This window comes from Equus przewalskii, chromosome 2, assembly GCF_037783145.1.
Source record: "Equus przewalskii isolate Varuska chromosome 2, EquPr2, whole genome shotgun sequence".
Taxonomy (NCBI): Eukaryota; Metazoa; Chordata; class Mammalia; order Perissodactyla; family Equidae; genus Equus; species Equus przewalskii.
Genome location: NC_091832.1, coordinates 604,127 through 627,013, shown reverse-complemented (window position 1 = coordinate 627,013; position 22,887 = coordinate 604,127). Strand labels below are relative to the sequence as shown.

The window sequence follows — 22,887 nt, the reverse complement described above, 5'->3', positions numbered from 1 at the left end:
AGGTTGTTAAAGAGCGTTCAGGCACATAGTGAAGTGATCCCTTCCTTTTCAGTTGTCTTACAAACCATCTGATGACGTCAAGGAGGAAGTCTTAGTTAGGTGCTGGTATGCCTTTTACAACTTTCTAATACTTGCTCCTTTTCTTTTTTGTTTTCAAACTAAGTGAGAACAGGGCTCAGGCTATGAGGCTTAGGCCACAGAATCTAGAAGAACGTAATGACATTTGTTATGCTTTCATTGCATTTTAAAATGGTCTCTAATTATAAAAATGTTATGACATGTTCATGCATACAAAATAATACAATGCATATGTAAGGAATAGAAAATAATATAACGGGCATCCATGTGCCTATCACCTACTGAAAAATTAGACTCATCAGATACTGTTGGAACCTTCTGTGTACCCCTCCGAATCACGTTGTCCTCCTCTCTCTCCCACCAACATTTTACATGATCACTCTACAGTTGTCAAAGTCAGGTAATTAACGTTCGTGCAATACTGTTACCTGATCCACAGGCCTTACTTTAGTCTTACCAGTTGTCTCACTGATGTCTCTTTCTGGACCAGCATCTAATCTAGGATCACGTGATGCATTTACATGTACTTTCTTCTTCGTCTCCTTTAATTTGGAACAATTCCTTAGTCATTACTTGTCTTTCACAACTGGGACATTTTTGAAGTGTCCGTGCGGTTACTTTGTATCATGTCCCTCAGTTTGTCTGATGTTTCCTTGGGATTAAATTCAGATTATGCATTTTTGGCAGGAAAACCATAGGAATGATGTTGTGTTCTTCATAGTGCGTCATGTCAGGAGGCACGTGATACAGATTTGTCCTGTCACTCATGATGTTAACCGGTGATGTCACCTGGTTAAGGTGTAGTGTCTTCCTGTTTCTCCACTGTAAGGTTACTATTTTCCCCTTTGTAATTAATAATTACCTTTTGGGGAAATAATTTAAGACTCTGTAAATATCATAATTCTTATACCTTTGCTCAGTAGTTTTAGCACCCACTATTAATTCTTGCCTGAAACAATTATTCCTGTGGTTTTGCGAGATGGTATTTTTATCTATTTATAATTCTTTCTATATTTATTAACTGAAATTCTACTGTAAATGGCTTTTCCCTTGTCTCCCATTTGTTTATTCTTTCAATTATTTGTTTATATCAGTATGTACTTAGGAATTCTTATTTTAATCTGTTGGTTATAATCCATTGTTCTTTTTTTGCTCAAATAGTCACAGATTTCACCATTGGGAACCCCTTCACGTTGGCCTCTGCATCCTTTTGACTTGTCCCCATCTCTTTTCGAGCACATCTTTACTTTCTGGGGCTGTGGGGTGTCACTTAGTACTTTCCTCGCTCTGGCCCTGGAATCCGCTGACTCTCCAGGGAGCTGTGGGGGAAGCCTGCTCTTGCAGTTCTGCCTCCTTTCCTCCAGTCACTCTTTCATCCGCTCTAATACGATTTCCGCCCTCCCTAGTGCACTGATGCTGCTGTTATTAAGGTGGTTGCTAAAGCAGTGGGCATTTTCTTCTTCTCCTACTGTGTGTCAGACATCTCTTATGCCCACCCAGTGTCAGATCCTCTCAGGAGGATGGTAAGGAAAAGTTGCGTCATTGCTCCAGCTGTCGTTGTAGCAGCCAGGTTTGCATGAGCTCTGAAAGGCAGCCTACAGGTGTAAACTGACAGTGCCTCACTGCGTGCTGCGTGCCGTCCACTAGACGGCACGAGGCTTCCCTGTTGATGCCACTTCTGGATCTCACTCTGTGCCCACGTATGTACAACCTGGATGGATGGCAGAATTACTGCTCCCTTTCTCCCCATCATGGGTGGTTCTGAGATACAATGTATTTGGCTTGAGGATTGGAGTGAGGAGGCTGTAGATGGTCCTATGAGATGGAGAGTTAATCAGTCATCATGGGGCCAGCTTGATAATGCAACTTCATCTTGCATACCCCTCCTTGTTCGCTTCACTCCGTTTGTCCATCCTGCCCCTCCTGCTCCCTGAGATTGCCCTTCCTAATGTAGTGCTGCTACGTAACCCTCTTGCTCAGGGTCTGCTTTCTGGGGAATCCAGGTGAAGAAATGCTATGTTTAATACCCATTTTCTGTCATCCCTTAACTTCCACAGTATTACATGTTCATTCATGCATTTATTCGAATTCATTCATTCTTTAAAACTTCCTTCTTGAGCCCTTCTCTCTGTGAGTCATTGTATGCAGGTAGACAGAGACCTTGACCACGTAGAGCTTGTGGAGGGGCGCGGCAATAACCAAATAAACAGATACAAATAATTCAGCTGAATGATAAGTGCTCTAAAGAAAATACAAGAGGGAGTGGGGTTGAAAGTGGCTCAAATGAGGAATGGCATTGACCTGGTAGGTGAGTGCTCCCTGAGAATGGACCAATGAGAAGGAACGAGCTGAGAGAAGAATGGCCTATTCAGGAAAAGGAGGAAGTGCAAGGGCCCGCAGCAGGTGTGTATAATACGTGACCTGTCTGAAGAACAGCAAGGAGGCCAGTGTGACTACACATAGTGAGCAAGGAGCTGGTTGTTGGCGATGCGGCCAACAGAGGTAGAAAAGGATCACTCCTTGTAAGACCTTATAGGCTGTGTTTTGGAGTTTGGAGTTTCTCCAAATGTACTGGGAGGCCACTGGATAGTTTTGCAAAAGAGGGGCATGATCTGATTTACATTCTAACGAGCTGTTACTAGCTCATTAAACATGTGGAGGATGGATTGTTGGAGATAAGAGTAGAAACAGGCAAGAGGCGGTGGCAGTAATCCAGGTGAGAAATGATTATGATTTTGGACCACAGTAGCAAAGATAGTGGGAAGTGTTTAGATTTAGGAGATATATATAATTTTTTTTTCTTGAAGAAGATTGGCCCTGAGCTAACATCACTTGTCAATCTTCTACTTTTTTTCTTCTTCTCCCCAAAGCCTGAGTACATAGTCGTATATCCTAGTTGTAAGTCATTCTAGGTTTTCTATGTGGGATGCCACCACAGCATGGCTTGATGAATGGTGTATAGGCCCGTGCCCAGGATCTGAACCCACGAACCCCAGGTCGCCAAAGTGGAGTGCTTGAACTTAATACACTGTCAGGCTGGCCCCCAGATTTGGAATATGTTTTGAAGTTGATGCTGAAAAGACATGCTGATATGGGGGAGGGGAGGTGTCAGGGGAAGAGTGGTCCAGGATGAGTCCGTCACCCCTCTGTTACCTTGACGTTGGTGAATCCACACAGGCATGCTCCTTTCGGACACTTCTTTCTGGTTCTCATTCATGGATTCCTCTTCTGGAGTCTCTTTATGTTAGTTTTCAAAAGATTCTGACCTTAGTTCTCTGCTCTTCTCATTCTTCTGGGATTGTCCAATGGAAGTCACGAGCTCACACTCCTCTGAGGTCCCAGAAGGCAGCCGGCGAGAGGCACCGGCTGCGGTAACCGCACACAGTGACATCGTGTAAATGGGGGCAGCCACTGCGGGTGAACTGTGCAGCCTGAGCCTAGTCTCAGGGGGCCCCCTGGAGCTGAGTGTGTTACTAGGGCAGGGAATGCTAGCCTAGGGTTGCAAAGTCTTCTGATTTTTCAAGACAAGCTAGAAATCCAGATTTTTTAAAAATTCACAATCTTAAGATTTTTATGTGTTGGATGAAATTTTTTTAGAACTCTGTGGGGTCCAAGCCAAACAAGTCTGTGTTCCAGAAGTGGTTCTTGGGCCACTGGTTTGCAGCTTTTTCCAAAATATTTTTTCTGGGGTGACTCAATGTACATGGCTTGGTTTTATGGATTCAACTTATGGGCCAGTGACTTCCAAATCTGTATTTCCAGCTCTGTTCCTCAAAATATAACTAGCCACTAGACATCACTCCGTAGCTCTCCACGGTTGTCTCCTGCCAGCAGGTCCCAGAGTCAGATTCCCCACCAACTTGCCCCTTTCCTGCCTGCTCCATCTCAGGCAGGAGCCTCTTAGATGCTTCGCCATTTCCTCTCAGGAGTCCAGGCTGAAACCTGGCTTCATTCTTGATGCCTGCCTTGCTGGCAAACTGCATATTCAGAAGTCCGTTTCTGTCTCGTCTGTGTTACTTTGTAAATATTTCCCAACGTTCCACGTCCTCTCCCTTTCTACTACAACCTGAATTTGGTCATTCAGCTACCTTTGGAAGCAACATAACTGAGTCTCCATTCTTATACCCATTTTACAGGTGATGAAATGAGACTTGGAATAAACTTGTAATTTGTCCAAACACAGTAGCAAGTGGCAGAGCGGCAGTTTGAACGCAGGCAACGTTATCGCAGAGCATGCTCTTCATCAGTACAAAATAATAAATTGCTCATCTATATTATAGGAGATTTAAATGACAAGTGTATGATATTGGTAATCATCCTATGAGTTATAGGTATAGCGAATCATCATGTTGTGATGAATTGTATATATACAATTATCTTTGTCAATTATTCCTCAATAAAATTGGAAAAAAATAAAGTGAACAATTCGATGGCCAAAAAAATAAATAAATAAAAAATAAATAAATGATAAGTGTATAAGAAGTGGAAGCAACTGAGTAGAATTACCTAGAATTACTTGTAGCCAGCCTCTCTAGTAAACTGATGAAAATTGTGTGTTTTCAGTGACAATATCATGTCAATAGATATAAAATGGTGCTGGCTGAATCCTTAGAGGGTTCTTGAAACACATCTTTCCTTTACAGATTTTAGCTTGTTTTAGAGGTGTTTCTTCGTCCATGAAATAGCTGAATCACAGAGGAGCGCAGGACAATTGTGACAGTTCAGTGTTCGTAGTGACAACACTCATGTCATTTACAAATATGGCCACATACGGGAGTCCAGGTGTCTGAAAGTAAATGACACGGACCGCTCCCGATGGGGCGCCCGCTGCCTGCTGTTTCCAGGTCCCTGTTTGGATGAGCTCTCTGTAGGTCGTCTCTCCTCTGTCGGCCTCGCCCAGCTGTCCCCACACACAGGCCTGGCCTGGGCTGGCTCTGCGAAGGCGGTTCTGCCTGCCTCCCCTCTCCGTGGCATTTTCCAGGGGGTGTGCGGTGGTTGTTTCTAGTGGAAAACTGCTGGCAACTGCATTTTGACTGGGTGGCAATACCCACTTACTGGTGGCTTTTCTGCTTACTTCAGAGGATAGCCTTTATTTCGGAAAAGTAAGTGTTAGTCACCCGCAAGAGAGCAAGCTTATTCCTTGGTGCCCTGATGCTCTGGGTTCAAACACAACCAAAAGGCTTGCAAGAAGGCCTCGGTGATTTTTCCACCAAAAAATGTACCTATAAATGATTACGAGCTTGCACTTTGGATTCAGGCGTCCCTGGGTTTGAGCCTCAGCTCATTTCTCTCGGCCTATTTTTAAACTGTAGAATGAGAATGGTAATACTTACTGTATAGGATGGGTTTGTGGATTAAATGAGATAATGCCTGTGAAACCCTTGGTTGAGTACTTGACAGCTAGCAAGCTCTCAGTACGTTAGCTCTCCCTGTGTTATTGTAATAAGTGTGTTACTATGGCGTCAGCTCCTGGAACGGTCTTCAGTCACCTCCCATCCTGTATTCTCTCGGCATAGCTCTCGGGCTGAAGGAGCAACTACCGTTAAGCCATGCTTGGTCAGCATTCCTTCCTGCCCAATTTGGAACTAATAATCAATTAATTAACTAAACAAACTCTTCTTCAGTCTCTTCTATGTGCAGGAGCTGCAGTAAACACTGCACACTTAGGAACGGTGTGCTGTGACATTTTGCCCCTTTTCGTTCCATTCCATATGAAAACTGCATTCCTGTGGCTCCTCAAAGGCACCGTGTTCCTTTCTCCCTCCATGCTTTGCACAGATTGTCCTGTGACCTGCAATGTTCCCTCTCACTTGTCAAGCTGGCAGATTTCTGCCCTTAGCTCACTCTCACGTGAAGCCGGCTTGACTCCCCAGGGAGGTTTGAGTGCTCTTTCTGTGGCCTGTGTGCTCTGCTTTGAGTGCATTATTCATCTATAAGATGCTCGTGAGTCTGTGTGTTATGGTTGTTTGCCTGTGTTTCTCCTCGCCGGACTACGAACCCTTTGAGGGCAGGCCGGTGTCTGTTTACTTTTCTATTCTTAACAAAGTCTTATGAGGATGTAATTCTATTTATGGGTAAGTTGGTTGGACAAATGGGTGAGCAGATGGGAGAAGGAAGGAAAATATGTGAATTAAAATAAATACATAAATGAAAGAACCAATGAATGCCACAGGGGCCTGACCTGAAGACCTTAGGACGCTGTCACACACGTAGGGGAGGCACGAATGAAGTGTGTCTCAGGGCACAGTGATAACTGCTAAGAGAGCCTTAGAGCATAAATAGCAAGTGGAGTCGGCAGGTTCTGCCTGTAGGTGTGTATTGTTTCAGCTACTCCGTTATTTATTTATTTATTTTTAAAAAATAATTCAGGTCTGGAGCATAAAAATCCAGTCCTCTAGCTTCCCAGATTTGGCAATACCGGGCCTATCCTCCTGCATGGAACAGTGTCCTGCGCTGCTGCGAGGAGCAGACAGGCAGCCCCTCCTTTACTGTGGCATGTGCTCTGAGTTCCCCATCTTGCTTCCCTCATTTAGTTACCATCCTGACCCTTGAATGCACTTGAGTTGGCAGCCCCCATCCTAGAGGGTGATTTGGAATTTCTCCAAGTGGGGAAGTGAGGGAAGGGCAGTTCCGTGTGGCTGGAAGAACGAGGGAGTCGCAGTGAGTGAAAATGCCTGGAGACATGACAACTGCATGGACCATTGGAGAACTGGTGTAATTCCCATCCACCTGAAGCCCAGAGCTTGTAGGGAACTACAAGGAGTTGGCTAAGACCAGAGAGGCCTGCAGGGGCCCAGTCATGGGGTCTTCTTGTATTTTTTGCTAAGGAGTTTGGGTTTCAACCTGTAGTTATATGGGGATTTGGAGGGGAGGTGGTTTAAGCTGAGGAATGACATGGTCGGACTTGTGTTTAAAAGGTCCTTCTATCAGTGGTCAGGTGGATGAATTCCAAAGGGGACAGGTAGATCCCAGAGGAGGTTGTGCTCTAGTTCAGTGGTTCTCACCTGGGGTGATTTTCCTTCTCAGGGGACACTTAGGAAAGTCTAGACACATTTTTGACTGTGAGGGGGGGAGTGCTGTTGGCATCTTGTGGGTAGAGGCCAGAGATGCTGCTAAACATCCTACAATGCACAGGAGAGCCCCCACAGCAGAGAATCATCCAGCCCCAAGTGTCAGTAGTGACGAGGTTGAGAAACCCTGCTCTGGTCCCACCGAGTCGTATGGAGGCCGTTATAGCGACAGTGGACATTCTGAGAAAGGGATGGAGTCAGAGTGTATTTGGAAGGTGGAATTAACAGGCCTGTGAGACTGATTATTTGATGGTGTTTGTTAGAGGAGAGAAAGGAAGGAGGGTGACAAAACAGGGGGACAGAACTGAGTAAGATTTATTTAACAACTGAAGAAACCAACCTTTAAACGGTAACTGTAAATGGTAAGTTATCAGCTCAATCATTAATTTCTGTTGATTAAACAGCACAAACAGGCTCTTTCTCACCTTTTTCATCCTTAAGAACACACTGGTATTTGTAATTTTGTTGGGATCTGGCAGACTTAGCCTATTTCGGAAAAAATATAGGAAGGTTTTCGTTTATACTTTGGTGTTTTATTCGCAAAGATTTTTACTTTCAGGTTTTGAGGTAAAGTAATGAGGCCAAGGTCAGTTTAAGTGCTGCCCCAGGTCACTTTCCTGATGTTTTTCTCTCCAGAAATTTCTTGATCTTTTAATATGTATCCTGTACAAAAAGTCCATTGGAAAATGGGAAATTGAGGATAACTCTGTCAAAATGTGTTGCATTTTTCTCCTGACGTGACTGTTGTGGCCCTGTTCTTACTGGTTAAGGGAAAGTGGAACCTGGGGCTGACAGTTCTTACCTTCCTTGTGCTGAAATGAACTTGATTTATTTTGTTGGTGCAGGAAATGCAGGTTTTGAACAGGAAGAGGACTAAAGGTGAGGGTGGAGAGGAAAGGTGATTAGTAGTGGCCTGGCACACTCCTCAGTTTTGGCAAAGAGCTTTTGTAAGTCCCGGATCTTCACCGCAAATACTGCTTTGTCCAGATTCTTGTGGCCTGGAAGCGTCGCGTGTCCACTGAGGGTGTGTAGATCAGGCAGCGTTCTGAGGAGTGGAAGGTGCACCCCCCGCTCCCCTCCGCACAGTGAGAGCTGCTCTGTCTTCCTCTCCGGAAACTTCCACCTGAGAGGAGTGAGAAGGTGGCGAGGGCTCCGCGGGCACCCGCCCGGAGCTCACAGGAACACCTGTGTCCATTCTGTTTTGTCAGTGTATCAGCCAGAGTCTCTGTGAGAAACAGGTGGTGCGCTCAAACGGGGTAGTTTGAGAAAAGTGGGCAAGTATAGGGAAACCACAAGGATAGTGCAAGACCCCTGGGCTCCAAAAGTGGAGCTGGGGGACAAGGGGCAGTTGTGTTACCATGTCCTGGAAAGATTGTTGCATGGGGAGGGTCACCAGTGTGGCCTGGGTAGAGAGCCACAGCCAGGCCACATTTTCCTCTTGCCTGCTGATGTCCTGTCAGCGTCCTCCCATTAGCCGAACCCAGCTCAAGGTCAGAGGGTGGAGAGTGTTATGGTGTGATCCACACTGGACAGCATCCCTGGTCAGCAAGCAGGGTCGGGAAGGTTAGAGAGTACATCTGGAGAGCCACGCGGAGGATGACCGGGACATTTGCGTCTTCTTTCTGATTGGCTGGTTCTTGTGGTCAGATCTTTGTGGAGGAGTCAGGTGGGGGGCGCTGGTGTTTGGAGTCAGAGTGTCTGGTGCAGACTCACGTCTGCTCCGCTTGCTAACTGAGCAATTCTCAGCTCCTTCAAGTTCATCAAGCCCATATTTCCTCCCGTATAATGGGAGCAAGGATAATGCCTACATCACAAGGCTTTGGGGAGGCTCAAAACAAAATATTTCAGTGCTATTGACAGACTTGGAAAAGGCTGGAGGAAGCTATAGTAAAATGTGAAGAGTATACCTCAGTGAAGTTGTTTTTCTATATAACATAGATATAACTGTGTTGTGAGATAATAGTTGATTTTTTCTTCATTATGTTTTTCTCTATTCCAGATTGCCTACCATCAGAACAATCAAGACATCCATAAGTACTACTAATAAATATGTTAGCCCTGCCCTGCAGATTATTCTCGTTGGCCAATGTGTCCTCTGGGTTACTGAGGCGTGTGAATTAGCAGACGCCACACTCGTGATGTGGCCATAGGTTCAGTTTTAGTGTGTCACCCCAGGAGGCCTCTGCTGGCCACTCAAGTGCTTCTCCTCTGAGCTACCTGTCCTCTGGGCTCTTGTCGCTTGGGGCTGTTCCCAGCACTTGTCACCCTGCATTGCAATGATTTCCTCTACTAGCCTGTGATGTCCTTTAGGTCCATACTATGCTTTCATCATCTCCACATCACCAGCACTGTCTCTTGTTCTAAGTGCTGCTTTCATTCCGGTTGCCTGGGTTCCCCTACGTGGCTCCAGGCAGTTCTCAGGCTCCCATACCACAGCTTCTGCAACAGAGAGCTGCTGACCTGTGCTTTCTCTTTGCTCGAGTTCCAAAATCCTTGGGAAGAATTTTGATTATTTTCCTATGGGTCAGGTCCACACCCCTTATTGAATCAACTGTCCCCATGTGAGTGGTATGTTGTAATGGTCTCAGCTTTAGTCAACTGCCCATTGCCCAGGAAATCTGTTGTGGCCAGTAAAGTGGGGTCTAGACAATCGTGACAGCTCTTATTTAAATCAGTTGGTTGCAGTGGCAAAGAAGCAAATATCAGAAATATGTTTGCAAGAGGCCAAAACTTGATTCTTGGCAGATGAAAGAATCTTAGATATTAGAATGGTTTGTGGCCTTCTAAAGCTCATCCCTACCTAACAATGTAAACAGATATGCAGGTATTAAAATTTTATGGCGGCTGAAGTAACGAAAAGAATGTCTAAAAAGGCTCTTTGGTGCAGTTGATGAGGATGAAAAAGTTGAGAAACACTGAGTTATGGTAACGATAATAATACCTAAAACTTATGTAGTACTTACCGTGTGCCCGCAACAGTCTGAATGTCTTACATTTATCATTAACTCATTTAATGAGATACCTATTTGACAGTGGCTGAAACAGGTAGGTGTGATTTTCCTCTCTCTCACCCCTAAATAGCAAGTGGGTTTGACTGTGTCAGAGCCAGCATACCTCTAATTCTGTAGACTTTTCCTTCATACTAATTACTTCATGGTTGCAAGATGGTTGCCGTCGCTCTAGACATTACATCCACCTTTAATCCTGGAAAAATGGGGAAAAGTGGAGAAAACAGAACCTCCTTTTTCTTTTCTTTTTCTTTTTGTTAATGAGGACAGCAAAAGCCTCCCAGGAGCCCTCCTGCTAGATTCCTGCTTAGGTCCCATTGGCTGGAATTAGGCTGTGTGGTCGCTAATCCAATATGACAGCTACAGATGACTGTTTAAAATATTTTATTGAGATATAATTCACATACTATAAAATTTACCATTTTAAGTGTACAAGTTACTGATTTTTCATACATTTACAAGATTCTGCAACCATTACCACTCTCTAATTCCAGAACATTTCATGACCCCCAAGAGAAACTCAGTACTCATTGGTAGTCGCCCCTTATTCTCCCCTTCCCCCAGTCCCTGGCAAGACTACCCTACTTTCTGTCTCTATGGATTTATCGATTCTGGATATTTTGTATAAATGGAATCACACAATATGTGTCATTTTGTGTCTGGCTTCTTTCACTGAGCATAAGTTTTTCAGGGTTCATCCGTGTTGTAGCATAAAATAAGTACTTTTTAAAAACCAGTTTCTTTTTATGACTGAATAATATTCCACTGCATGGATGTACCACATTTTGTTTATCCGTTCATTTGTTGATGGACATTTGGGTTATTTCTCCTTTTTAGTTATTATAAATAATGCTGCTATGAATATTCATATACAAGTTTTTGTGTGAACATATCTTCATTTCTCTTTCCGTTCTCTTGGGCATACTGCTAGGAGTGGAATTGCTGGATTATATGGTAACTCTGTGTTTAACCCTTTGAGGAAATGCCAGACTGTTTTTCAAAGCAGCTGTAGCATTTTATACACCCTGATGGGAGTGCATAAGGGTTCCAGTTTCTCGACAGCTCACCAACACTTGTCATTTTCTTTTGTTGATCATAGCCAGCCTAGTGGACGTGAAGTGGCATTTCCTCGTGGTTGCATTTGTATTACATAGTGACTGCTGACGTTGAGCATCTTTTCCTGTGCTTACTAGCTGTTTGTATATCTTCTTTGGAAAAATGTCTCTTCAGATCCTTTGCCCATTTTTAAATTGGGTTATTTGTCTTTTTATTGTTGAGTTATAGTGGCTCTTTAAATTTAGATTAATTAAAGTGAAATAAAATTAAAAATTCAGTTCCTCAGTCACACTAGCCACATTTCCAGGACTCAGTCACCCCGTGGGTGGTGGCCACAGTATTGGACAGTTGCAGACAGAGAATTTCCGTCATTGCGGAGAGTTATATTGGACAGCACTGGCTTAGACCATCAAGACTGGTCACTTGGAGCTGGGCACATGGCCACTCTCAACAAAATCAAGGTTTTGCTAAACTAGGAAGGATGGGGAAAAGGATATAGAATGCAACTATAGGACATTCTTCAGAACGAGTAAGATGTCCTGGCCCCAAAAGAGATGGATATGCATATTCAGCATGTATCTCCTAAAGATGCTTAGCTGTCACCCAAGGGAAGAGCTGGAGTCGGAGTTGAGTGGGAGGACAGAATTCTAGATCAAGGATGGGCAAACTTTTTCTGTAAAGAGCTAGATAGTAAATATTTTTGGCTTTGCTGCCTATCTGGCATCTGTCACAACTACTCAACTTTATCATTGTAGTGAAAAAGTAGTCAGAGACAATATGTAGCTGAATGAGTGTGACCATGTTCTAAGCAAACTTGATTTACAGAAATGAGTAGTGGGCTGGATTTGGCTCACAGGCTTTATTTTGCGTGGAACATTGTGTAGAAAGGTATGGAGGCTTGCAGCGGCCCAGCGTGCTGCAGTAAAGGGGACGGTGAGATGGTTGGTATGGCTGGAAAACAGGCTTTGGAATAACCGTGTGAAGGAGGTTAGGAGGACAGACAACCAGGCTGTGAAGGTCCTGGGTGCATATCAAGGTTGTTTCGTTCTGGTATTTTTAAAATACTGTAAGCAACAATAAGCCAAAGGTTTTTACGTTGCAAATTATATTGTCTTTTTAGACAACTCTGTGCAGCATTGTGCAAAGGGGATTGGAGAAAGTGAGACTAAAGGTAAAGAAAACCAGTTAAGAAGCTGTTGAAGAGCCTGAGCAAAAGCAGGATTATACACTGAGTGATTCTGTCAGTAAGGATGCCTGTCTCCTGATCACACCTGATAATAAGCTGTTTACGGTATGAGACCAATGACTGTGACACAGGCTAAGTGTGCGTATCTTGGATTAAAATAAAGATCTGGTAATTATCAGGCTAATAGTATCAGTATAGATGTAGACACCAAGCCAATAAATCTTGTCCTCATAACCTCATCACTGGGGGCTGGCAAGAAGCACTATTGGGTTAAATGACATGTGAAGAGCAGGATCTGGACATGCTCTTTTCATTCTGGGAGTGTCGCCTGTCACCCCAGAGAACTGGTGTGAGTGCTGGTCTTGAGACCCGCCCTGGCCCTGGGAAGACTGTGACTGGGGTTGCGTGGGGCAGCCAGCTGTGGCCTCGGCAGAGTGGACTTCTGCATGGGGCAGTGAGCTCGTTCCTACAGCTCAGTCCCAAAAGGTCCCGGGGAGGGAAAAGCCAGCCTTGATGAACTCCTAACTTAGGAAGTTGGGTCCAGAGTTGAGCACAATATGGAGGTTTGCCTTGGAGTGTCTGCTATCAGTAAAGATGAATTATCCACGTGGGCTTAGAAAAATCGGAATGCAAATTATGTGTCAGTGGATGTTTTTTTTCCAGCATAGTAATCCTAGCTTGTGAGTACACACATGTTTTCAAAGCTGGTTTTGCAGACTGAGTAACAAGAACTCTACAATCAATGTTGCGAGGGTTGCTAAGTTGGTTTTCTTACGTGTAAGCATATTAGCACAGAATCCTCTGGAGCTGAATTCCAACTGGAATAATGTGTAGTGATTTCTGGCAGTCTTCATTGTGTGACCATGCTCTTCATGAAAGCATCTTGGCTTGTTCACTAGTTAAATCCTCACTGATTCCTGAAATTATGAAATATAAATGTATTATAAGAAGCGGCTTAGCAGCATTCAGAAGGCAGAGTTGTACCTCACCCCAGGAATGAAAAGGAATGACTGTCTTACGTGCGTGGCTATTTTTTCTCTGGGCGTCCCGATTCCAAATGCTGTGAGCATCAGAAAATGTCTCCTGAATCTCATTTTGAGTGCAGACCTCTTTCCAGGGGTAATTATGAGTATTTCTGAGGGTGGGGCAGACAGAGGTGATAACATCAGAGACTGACTCCTTGACCGGGCCTGCTTGGTGAAGCCACTGCTCCAGGGGGGTGGTAGGTGGGCCTGCACTTGTGCGGGCCGCTGTCGACACCGGGCTCTGCTGCCTCGCCAGGGATGCTCCAGGGCCAAGGCCACGGCCAGGCCTGACTGCCAGCCTTTGGCATGGAGGCGTGAGGATGCTTGGTCCACTTTCTGAGTCCAGTGCCCTAGAACAGAAGGGGCTGACTGGATCTAGGGCATATGGAATTCACTGAATTTGTCCAATTATTTTTCAAGCTCGTAGGTTCCCAAACGTCGTTGGCTAAGTATGCAGACACTGGTGTCTGTCGAGGAGAGTGCACTCCGTATGTGTCTGATTCGTCTACCCTGAAATGATCAAAATGTTGTATTTCTGAGCTCTCTGAAGTACAGAAAGGTCTTTTGAAGTTTTGGATTTCTTTTTTGCTCTTTAATGAAAATAACAGAAATGAGTGATCCCAGTGATCACAAGAGGCCCAGATCAGCCCGATTCCTGGCCACCAAGAAGCTTTGGGCATAAATATTTTCTGGGGTATTTGTGCCGTTGGCTATTCTGGAACACCCTTCTGATTTGCTTTCGTCATGCCTGATCAGAAAGGCTGTTTTTGAAAAACTGGTGTTCAACAACCATCAATTTTTTTTAAATGAAGCTTCTCAAGTCTTTTCTTAGAATGGGGAAATCTCTTTGTGACAAAGAATAAATAAACTAGCTCAAAATGCTAGTTAGGTGACCTAGTTTCTTCAACAAGTCCAAAAACATGGCAAGGAGGAAAAAAGAGAGATGGAGGGGCGCGCTAAGGAAGAGGGGCTGAGGCGACATAGGGCCCACTTGTGATGTTTGGCCCTTGTTTGACCCTCACGCAAAACAGCTGTTAAAAGAGGAGAAGTAAAGCATTAGGAGAGGCAGGAACACAGAATAGATTCTGGGTGATAGTAAGGAATTATTATTAATTATCATCATGTCGTAATTATTTTTTGAAAGAGATCTCATATTTTATAGATACATGCTAAAATATTTATGGAAAAATAATACAAAGTCTGGAATGTGTTTAAAAAGAACCGGCGTGGGGTCTAGATGAGGAGACGACCACGGGTTGAAGTTGTCTGAAGCTGGGTGAGCAGCGCGTGCAGGTTCGCCAGACTGTTCTTTCTAATTTTGAATATGTTTGAAATTTAATATACTAAAAAGTTTTTAAAAATTAGCAGTTTGGAATCTCTGAAAGTCCTGGGTTCCTGAAGGTGCATCCTTGGGTGGCCTTAGCGCCTGTCCCACACCTTCGCTAGTCCCGGGTGGAGGGAGAGACAGTTTCCCCTTTAGTCTTGGCTGTCTCCCGCCCTCCCTGTCTTTCTGTGTTTCTGTCTTCTTTTCTTCCTTCTCTTTCCTCTCTTGGCCTTTATTTGGGCTGACAAGAAAAGAAAACACAAGTTTTGCGTCAGGTTGCAAATATCCTTAGGACACGTTGATTCTCATGGTGACACAAAGGCCTCGTGCCTTCTGGAGGCTCAGGCGACGGCCAGGCCTGTCCTGACCTCTGAGTGGTCTTACTGGGCTGAGGTCAAACCTGACTGGACCACCCGCCCACCGTCAGTCACCATAACACGGTTTTTAAAAATGTTGCCTCGGTGAGAGCGAGAAGGGTTTGGGTGGGAAGCTGACATTCTGCCACCTGCCTGGACTCCGGCGCGGGGCTTGGGAGTGCTCCCGTCCTCTGTGCCTGACTGTGGTTTGGGATGAGTCCTTGGCTGTGGGATTCTGCTGGGAGATTGGTCTGACTTCATCACTGCCTAAGCAGACAAAGAGATTAGATCACTGGATCCCAAACTCCATAAGTCCTCACCGGGTGAAGCACGTGGAGAGATTTTTAATTTTTATTTTTTTTTTAGTAAAAATACTTGGGGAACCCCCTGGGAGTTCTGATTCAGCAGGTCTGAGTGAAGCAGAAGCTCGATCTCTGTAACTTTATCAGCTTCCCACGCGACTCTCCCCATCATTAGGTTGGAACTTTAGTAGACTCAATAGCTTTTAATGCATTGGAGGGTTCTGGCTGTGCGAGGAGCAGATTGAGATTGTGTTTACTTAGAGCTCTGCCTTATGACCATGGACGTGGCAAGTGTTTTGTTGGTGGTATTTGAACCCAGATTTATCTTTCTGCCGTGCCCTGCGGCTGTTTCTCAGGCCTCTCTTGGCCCCACAGGATGTGTGAAAGGAGGGGCCGTCTGTTGAGAGGGCAGGAAACCCCACCAGTAGGGCCGGCTGCCAGAGCTTCCTTCACTGGGCTGTACTGGCCTGTTTGTATTTCTCCGTCCAGCAGTGAGTGAAGGTCCCGCTGAAAGCCTTTGTCCCTGCTCGGAGCACCGGCTATCTTCCCTGGGAGCTGTCTGGCCGGGTCGCGTGGCCGCCGAGGGACAGAAGCCTCCTCTAGGTGGTTCGCGCATGTCTGAATCTTTTTTCACACCTTGTGACAGGCCTGGCAACGTGGGGATTTTGTGCTGACGTGGACACCATCCAGCATGTTGGCTTTCTTTGACAGGGAGGAGACCAAGATGTGAGAGGGAAAGAAAAGATTTCCCCGGTGGATTCCAGGCGCTCTCTGTCGCTCACCTGGGGTGCTGGGCGGCCTGCGTGCTGGGCTTCCCTCCCGCGGCCTCTCTGCTTCCAAGTCACTGTCCTCAGCGGGGACCCTCTTAAGAACGCAGCCTGATTATGTTCCTCCCTGGATGCCCCTTCAGTGACTCCCAATTCCTTGAATAAAAGGTCTGAGGCCCTCGGCATGCATTGAAGACCCTTCCTGGTCTGGCCCTGTCTCTCCAGCTGCGTCTCCCACCCCTGCCGGCTTCAGGAGCAGCAGGAGTCCTTGCACCTGACAGCCGTGCAGCCCATTTTAGAAAGAAAATGAACAAGAACTCCCGGAAGATATGTGATTTAGTTCTAACTTGTGTGGTGCCTGGCGATGTTTGCCTGTTCCCTGTTTGTTGTCTGTCTCTCTGTCCTGTAAGCTCCCTGAGGGCAGAGACCTGTCTCCCCTTGCCTCGGCGCACGGGGAGCAGTGCCTGGTCCATAGTGGGTGTCCACTTACAGGATGGTTCTGGGAATAGGGGAATGGCAGCGCCGTGCAGTGCTCATCAAGGTCCACAGAGGCATGGCCAGTGCGGGCCGGGCGGGCAGGGGACCGGGCGTGAGGGATGTGGACTGGAAAGAATCGCCAGGAGAATTGCTGTGGGCTGCAGTCGTGAGCGTTTTAGAAAGGCTCCTCTATATTGGAACCAATATGGGGTTTAGAACCAAAGAGGGTTCAAATTTGGACTCTGTCACTTACAAGCTTTAAAGTCTGTGAGTTTCAGGTTCTGCACCCATCAAATGAGACTGATGTTACTTTCCTTTGAGTATTCTCATGAGGATAAACGCGGTCTTGTATACAAAGCACGTGGCACAGGGCGAGCGTGTGTGAGCTCTCTGTCAGTGGTCAGGAAATCTCGTACAGATAGAGTGTGACCGAAAGTCCTGGGAAATAGGAACCATTTAGATAAGGCAGTTAAATTTGATTAAAATGGCACAATTATTATACTGGCACAGAACAATCAGGGTTACAGTAGATTTCACAGTTTTTGTGGCTGTTTTCATGTACTTTAAAGATTTCTTTCACATTTCTAGGCCTTTTTTAACCTTGGAAAATCGTGTGTGGTGTATGTGCCCCACCCTACCCGCCTGGCACCTTGATGGCCTCCGCTGACACGGGGCCTGTGAAGGCGGGACGTGATGGGGGGGGGGATGGGACCGAGCTTCTGTTTAGGTAGAAGAATTAGAGCTACTCTTGCACTGACAAATGTACACACTTGCCTTTCCTTCTGTTGTGTGTCTTTGCATGTGTGTGTGTGTGTGCATACGCGTGCGTCTGTGTGTGCATGTGTGTGTGCACGCACATCTGTGCACACACCTGTTTTGCTGCAGCCCTTGGTGTTAGCCTTTTCACCTGGTCCCGATCCTGGCCTCTCCCTGATTCTCGCGCCTCGTCTCACGCTGGCTCTCCCTCTCCCGCCCTTGCAGCCACGTGAGCCTCTTTTGGGTTCCTGGAGCGTGCCGAGTTCTTTTCTACCTCGGGTTCTGTGAATTTACCATTCCCTTTGACCAAAATTTTTCTCCTCTGGCTCTTTTCATTTTTCAGAATATCACTTGGCTCCTTCTCCTGTAGTGGTATTAGAGCAAAATAACAGAATTGATTTTTCAGTGTTTATTTTACATAATACTAAGGAATAGTATTTTAAGAGCGATAACAGTTCTTATTTTTTTAACCAGTGGAATTTAATACATTTCAAATGCAAACTATAGACCCGTGTTCGGGAGCTCTCCTCCTGCACTGCTGGTGGCGCTGCTCTTGGTGTTGGCTGCCTCTGTCCTCAGCTGCCTCTAGAGCCCCTGGCTCCTCCCAGGAGGGTGCTTAACGCCCCCACCCCAGCCTACTTGAGCTTTCAGAACCCCTGCCCCTAGGCAGCTCCCCTGCCTTAGTCAGCAGCTCCCAGTTCCAGCTGGTTTTATTCCTCTCCCTACAGGATGGCCCTGCTGGGGACCTAGGCCTGCCCTTCCACAGCCAGAGATGAGCAGGCAGAGGAGTTGCCCCAGCTGAGCGCGAAGAGGGGCAGGATGGCTTGTCATTAGGGTATCCAGGAGGCAGGGGAGTGGGAGGAGGGAGGAGTTGGAGGGGAAGCAGTCAAGAAGGACAGAAGAAGTTGCTGACTGATGTCTGAAATGACAGTGTCACGCTAACAAAAATAGAAGTAATTCAGGACTAAAAAATAGCACAAAATGCTTTAATACCAAATCCTGGTGGTGTGTTCATAATTCTCATCTCAGAAGTTACCTTCCTGGAGAGACCTTCTCTGACCCCATCTCAAGCGGGCTCCCTGCACTCCAGGACTAGTCCCCGTGGCACTTCCTCTCTGGAAATATGGTGTCCACTCCTTTGTCTAATTCCCCCAAAGGTAATCTAAGCTCCACGAAGGCAGGGACCTGCCTGCTTGCTCCCCACTGCCTGGAGCTGTGTCTAGAAGATAGCTGGTCCCAATACATATTTGCTGAGCAAACGGATGAGCAGGATTGAGGCAATCAGCATTGCTTTGGGTGAGATTACTATTGAAAAGGGTGCAGTTGCCTGCAGTCTTGTGAGCCCGGTCAAGCAGTGCCTGTACAGGCTTGGTTGTTATCATCATGATTATTTTGTTTCAAAACCTTTTTAGGATGCCAGGCGTGTTGTGGAATTGGGGGAAGAAAAATCTTATAACAGATGGTACCACCTGCAAAAGAAAATAATTGTGATTTTCTACCCACCTCCTCTCCCTGTCACAGCATGAATAATAGAAAGTGGTTTCAATGCTCCCTTTGGGGGCAGGCGCATTTAGTGTTCTGAGTCAGGCAGGGAGAGTCTCTGGCCACAGGACAGCTGGGAACTCAGGTCCATGGAGGGTGCCCAGGACAGAGGTGAGGAGAAGGCGCCTCCTTGTCTGGTGCCGGCAGCTGGGGCCTCTCCACTTCCCTCCCCACAAAAATCCAGTTGGAACCAGTGCATGCCAGACAGAAACAGATGGCCTCAGGCCACCGCTGAGCTGTTGGTGGCCCCAACTGCATAGCTGCTGCTTTACTCATGGGCAAGTGAGACTGGAGGTGGCCGACAGGGTCAGTCACCTTGCCTCCCCCCTCAGCTGAAGAGACTCACTTTCCTGGAGCTTACGTTTCAGTTCAGGTTCTCTGGGCTGGCGGAATTTTGTCTGCTTCTGCTGCTGAGGACCAGCCGTGGCCCGGAGTGTTTGTCAGTCTCCACGTCTTCCATCAAAGCATTTGAGAGAGACTCTGTTTTTCCCCCCTTGCTCCTTCACCTGCTGCAGCAGGGGCCTTGCTGGAATTAGATTGCAAGTGATTTGTGACGTGCCGTGGCCCCTCTGCAGCCCTGAGGAGGACACCGAGGACGGGGTCCCCGTGCCTCCCTCACCTCCTGGGCGATGTGTTGGCAGCTCAGAGAGGCAGGGGGAGATGGCAGGGACACTGCATGAGGAGTTAGACCATCTACTTTCTGGGGCCAGGATTGTCACTTACTAGATGTGGGACCCTTGGCAGTTCTCTTAAGCTCGGTCGTCCTCTGCTTTCTCATCTCCATCATGGGGTGGTGGGCCTGGATTGGGACCAGCAGATAGAGTAGCTCTCCTGCTGATCCTTATTGAGTGGGAATCACTGTCTGGAGCAGCGTGGAGGATGCTGGGAAGCCACTCTCAGCTCAGCGAGAAAGAGCCATCAGCAGCTGATATTTGTGCGTGTGTGGCTGGGGCGGCAGCTCAGGGCCAGGCGCTATCTGACTCGGCGGCAATTTCTGCCTCTATTATTTTATAATTCTATGTGTTCTGCATATGAGTCCACAGGGGTCACATGGCATTTCCAGAGTTAATAATTGCCTGGGGCTGTATTAACGATGGTGAGGAACATACACGCAACATCGAGATTTTATCATTTAACCCTCAGCCTTCTGGATAGAGAAACTAAGGCTCCTAATGATTACACGACTTAGCCAAGTCACTTAGCTGATCAGTGATAGATCTGGGCTGTAAGCCCAGATCTGTCTGCCTCCAGAGCCCAAGCGCACAGCCAGCACCCTGTGCCACCTCCCAGCCGGAGAACACCTCAGTACAGCTTAGAGGTAAATGCCAGTGTGTATGGCATTGCCTGGAAGAGATCAGATAGCTGCTCAAGAGTTTCCTTACCTGCCATCTGCCCAGCTCTTTTGAGCTCACAAAGTACTGAGATATACTATGAACATAGACTGATTGCTATTGACATTCGGGACGCAGTACAGAATGCTTTGCCTGGATTATCTCATTTAAACTTCAAACACTCTTACTCCATTTTTCAGATGTGATAACTGAGGCTCAGAGAGTTAGGCAACTTGCCCCAAGGTCATGTGGCTGGGATTTGAGCTGAGGCCCGGCACCTCTGGAGTCTGTGGTGGCACCTTTTGGTGCTGGTGAGTCCTGAGTGGACTTCTGGATACGAAAAGTAGGGTGAGGAGCCCTCACTTATGTCTGTTCCATTCTCTAGAACTTGGGAAACTTTGACTGTTGCTTACCAGTGTGAGAAAGGAAGCAAGGCTCCCGCTGCTCCTGTGCACCTCCCTCTGCTGGGGCCGAGGGACCCCCTACGGTCTCGGCGTGCTCAGCGGGCGTGCCAAGGGTCAGGCCACCAGGTCACTGATCTCATTCAGCGGACAACCCTCTTCACTCTCCTGAAAACCATGCAGTGTACGGCTGCACTGAATGTGAGGGATTAAAGAGAAGTGACGTGGCAGACAGGTGACCTGCGTAGACCTTTGGAAACGTAAATTCCCTGGTGGCCTTGATAAAGTTAATTGCAATAATTCTAGTTGTGGTGGGTTTTTTTTTTTAATTAGTTTAGACACTTAGAGGTTAAAAAATAATAAGTATACATACCTAAATACATATGTAGGGATATAAGATACATGGGAGAGGGCCGGCCCTGTGGCTGGGTGGTTAAAGTTCTGCACGCTCCACTTCCGCAGCCCGGGGTTCACGGGTTTGGATCCCCGGCGCAGACCTGCTCCACTCGTCAGCCATGCTGTGGAGGCATCCCACATACAAAGTAGAGGAAGACTGGCATGGATGTTAGCTCAGGGCAAATCTTCCTCAAGCAAAAATAAAAAGAGGAGGATTGGCAACAGATGTTAGCTCAGGGCGAGTCTTCTTCACAAAAAAAAATAATAATAAATGAAATAAAATACATGTGAGAATGGAGATTGTCAGAGGATAAGTAGAATGTTACTTCAACACTTTCTTTTCTTGACTTCTTTCCTTGGGTAACTTTATTTCTTTCCAATCAGTTCATTTGTGGTATTGCTTTTCTTGTATGAAAACTATTAATTCTAGGGATTTGATCAAAATAGACTTGAAAATACAACCCTCAAATTGCAAATATCGGGGACTCTGGAACTGGCCTTGTTTCGGCTGGAGCAATCTGCTGACAGAGTGCGCTGACTTGCCGTCTCCCCTGCCCCGCGGCACTGTCTTGTCCTCCCCCAGTTCATTTCCAGCAGGCATGAACATGCACACACTCCCGCAGATGCTGGGTAAAAAAAGGCCACATCAGCTGGGCCGGGCTGCAGGCCTGTCCGTCTCACAGCTAAGCTGCCTGCGAGATCTGGGGTAATGAGTGACAACAGGTGCAGATTTTGTTACACCCTTCTGATCTCAGCCCCTAGTTCTTTCTTTGATTCTTTTCACCCAACACCCTTTCCTGAGTTGTATCCAATAAATTTTATAGCTGCATGATCCTGTTTCAGAGCCAAAGGGAGATTTTTCTCTCCACTTAGCTGAGCGGCGCCTAAGTCAGAACCGCACTTCCTGCCCCTTCCCTCCTTAGGAGGTAATAAGGAAGACCCCAGGCCAGAAGCTGTGGGTTGGAGTTCGGCATCTTTAGTCTTGCACATGAAGAGGTAATTTTCTGGTCCCATTTTAGAAAAGCCAAGAGTTAACTTGCAGAGAATTAGCCATAATTGGGGAGAAAAATACTAACTTGGCTTTTTCTGCCCTTCGGTACCTGGCGCCACCGGCAGATCCTTCGCAGCGGTCTCAGCGCCCGCCACTCTGTATTGCTCTGGGGCCTTGAGAGCCCTATCTGCAGGTTCTCTGTGGCTCATTTTTGTGCAAACCACTCTGAATGTTGGTGTTAAAAGGGGACTTGTTTCATGTCTTTTTGGTGCAAAGTCCCAAGGCAGTGAGGCAGTTTACATCGTATTTGAAGACACGAATGGCTTTGCAGGTGTCAGGCACGTTCATGGGCCTGCGTGCAAACTTATGGCTGGGGTGTGTCAGGTTCCTTCAGGAGCAGGCTGTGGTCTGAGAAGAGAATCTTTTTCTAATAAAGTCCTGTTGTCTTTTAGCCATTTAAAAAGTTTTTTTACACAATTATCTATTTAAAAAAAATTGAAATATAATTGACATATAACATTATGTCAGTTCCGGTGCACAGCATAATGATTCGATATTTGCATATATTGTTAAATGATCAACAGTTTTCTCTGTTGAAACTTGCCTGGCTGCTTCTGTTCTCAGTGCCTGGTCCTTTTATTTCTCACCCCACCTCCTTCCTTCCCTCCCCACGATGAACAGGGAGAGGAGACGGTGGACCTTTGCCGTTGGCTATGGGAGGTGATTTGAATACAGCTGGTCAGGTACCTCAGTCCCATCAGAGTAACGACGTGCGCGTTCCCGTGGTTAAACGCCCGCTCTGCACTGGCCGCCTCGCGATT

At 46.5% G+C, this 22,887-nt stretch overlaps 1 protein-coding gene across 29 annotated transcripts in view; it reads left to right on the top strand.

Annotated features, from left to right (window-relative positions):
- The window catches only part of FGGY (FGGY carbohydrate kinase domain containing), a 377,677-nt gene that overhangs the window by 93,307 nt on the left and 261,483 nt on the right, over positions 1–22,887 (top strand). Inside the window, exon 1 of one of the 29 annotated variants that reach the window (XM_070591813.1) lies at positions 22,049–22,071. The exons of the other annotated variants lie outside the window; for them this stretch is intronic. Coding sequence (XP_070447914.1) covers positions 22,064–22,071 — 8 coding nt within the window. The 5' untranslated portion in view covers positions 22,049–22,063. Of the gene's footprint in view, positions 1–22,048; positions 22,072–22,887 lie in introns of those variants that run through there. 29 annotated transcript variants of the gene reach the window in all.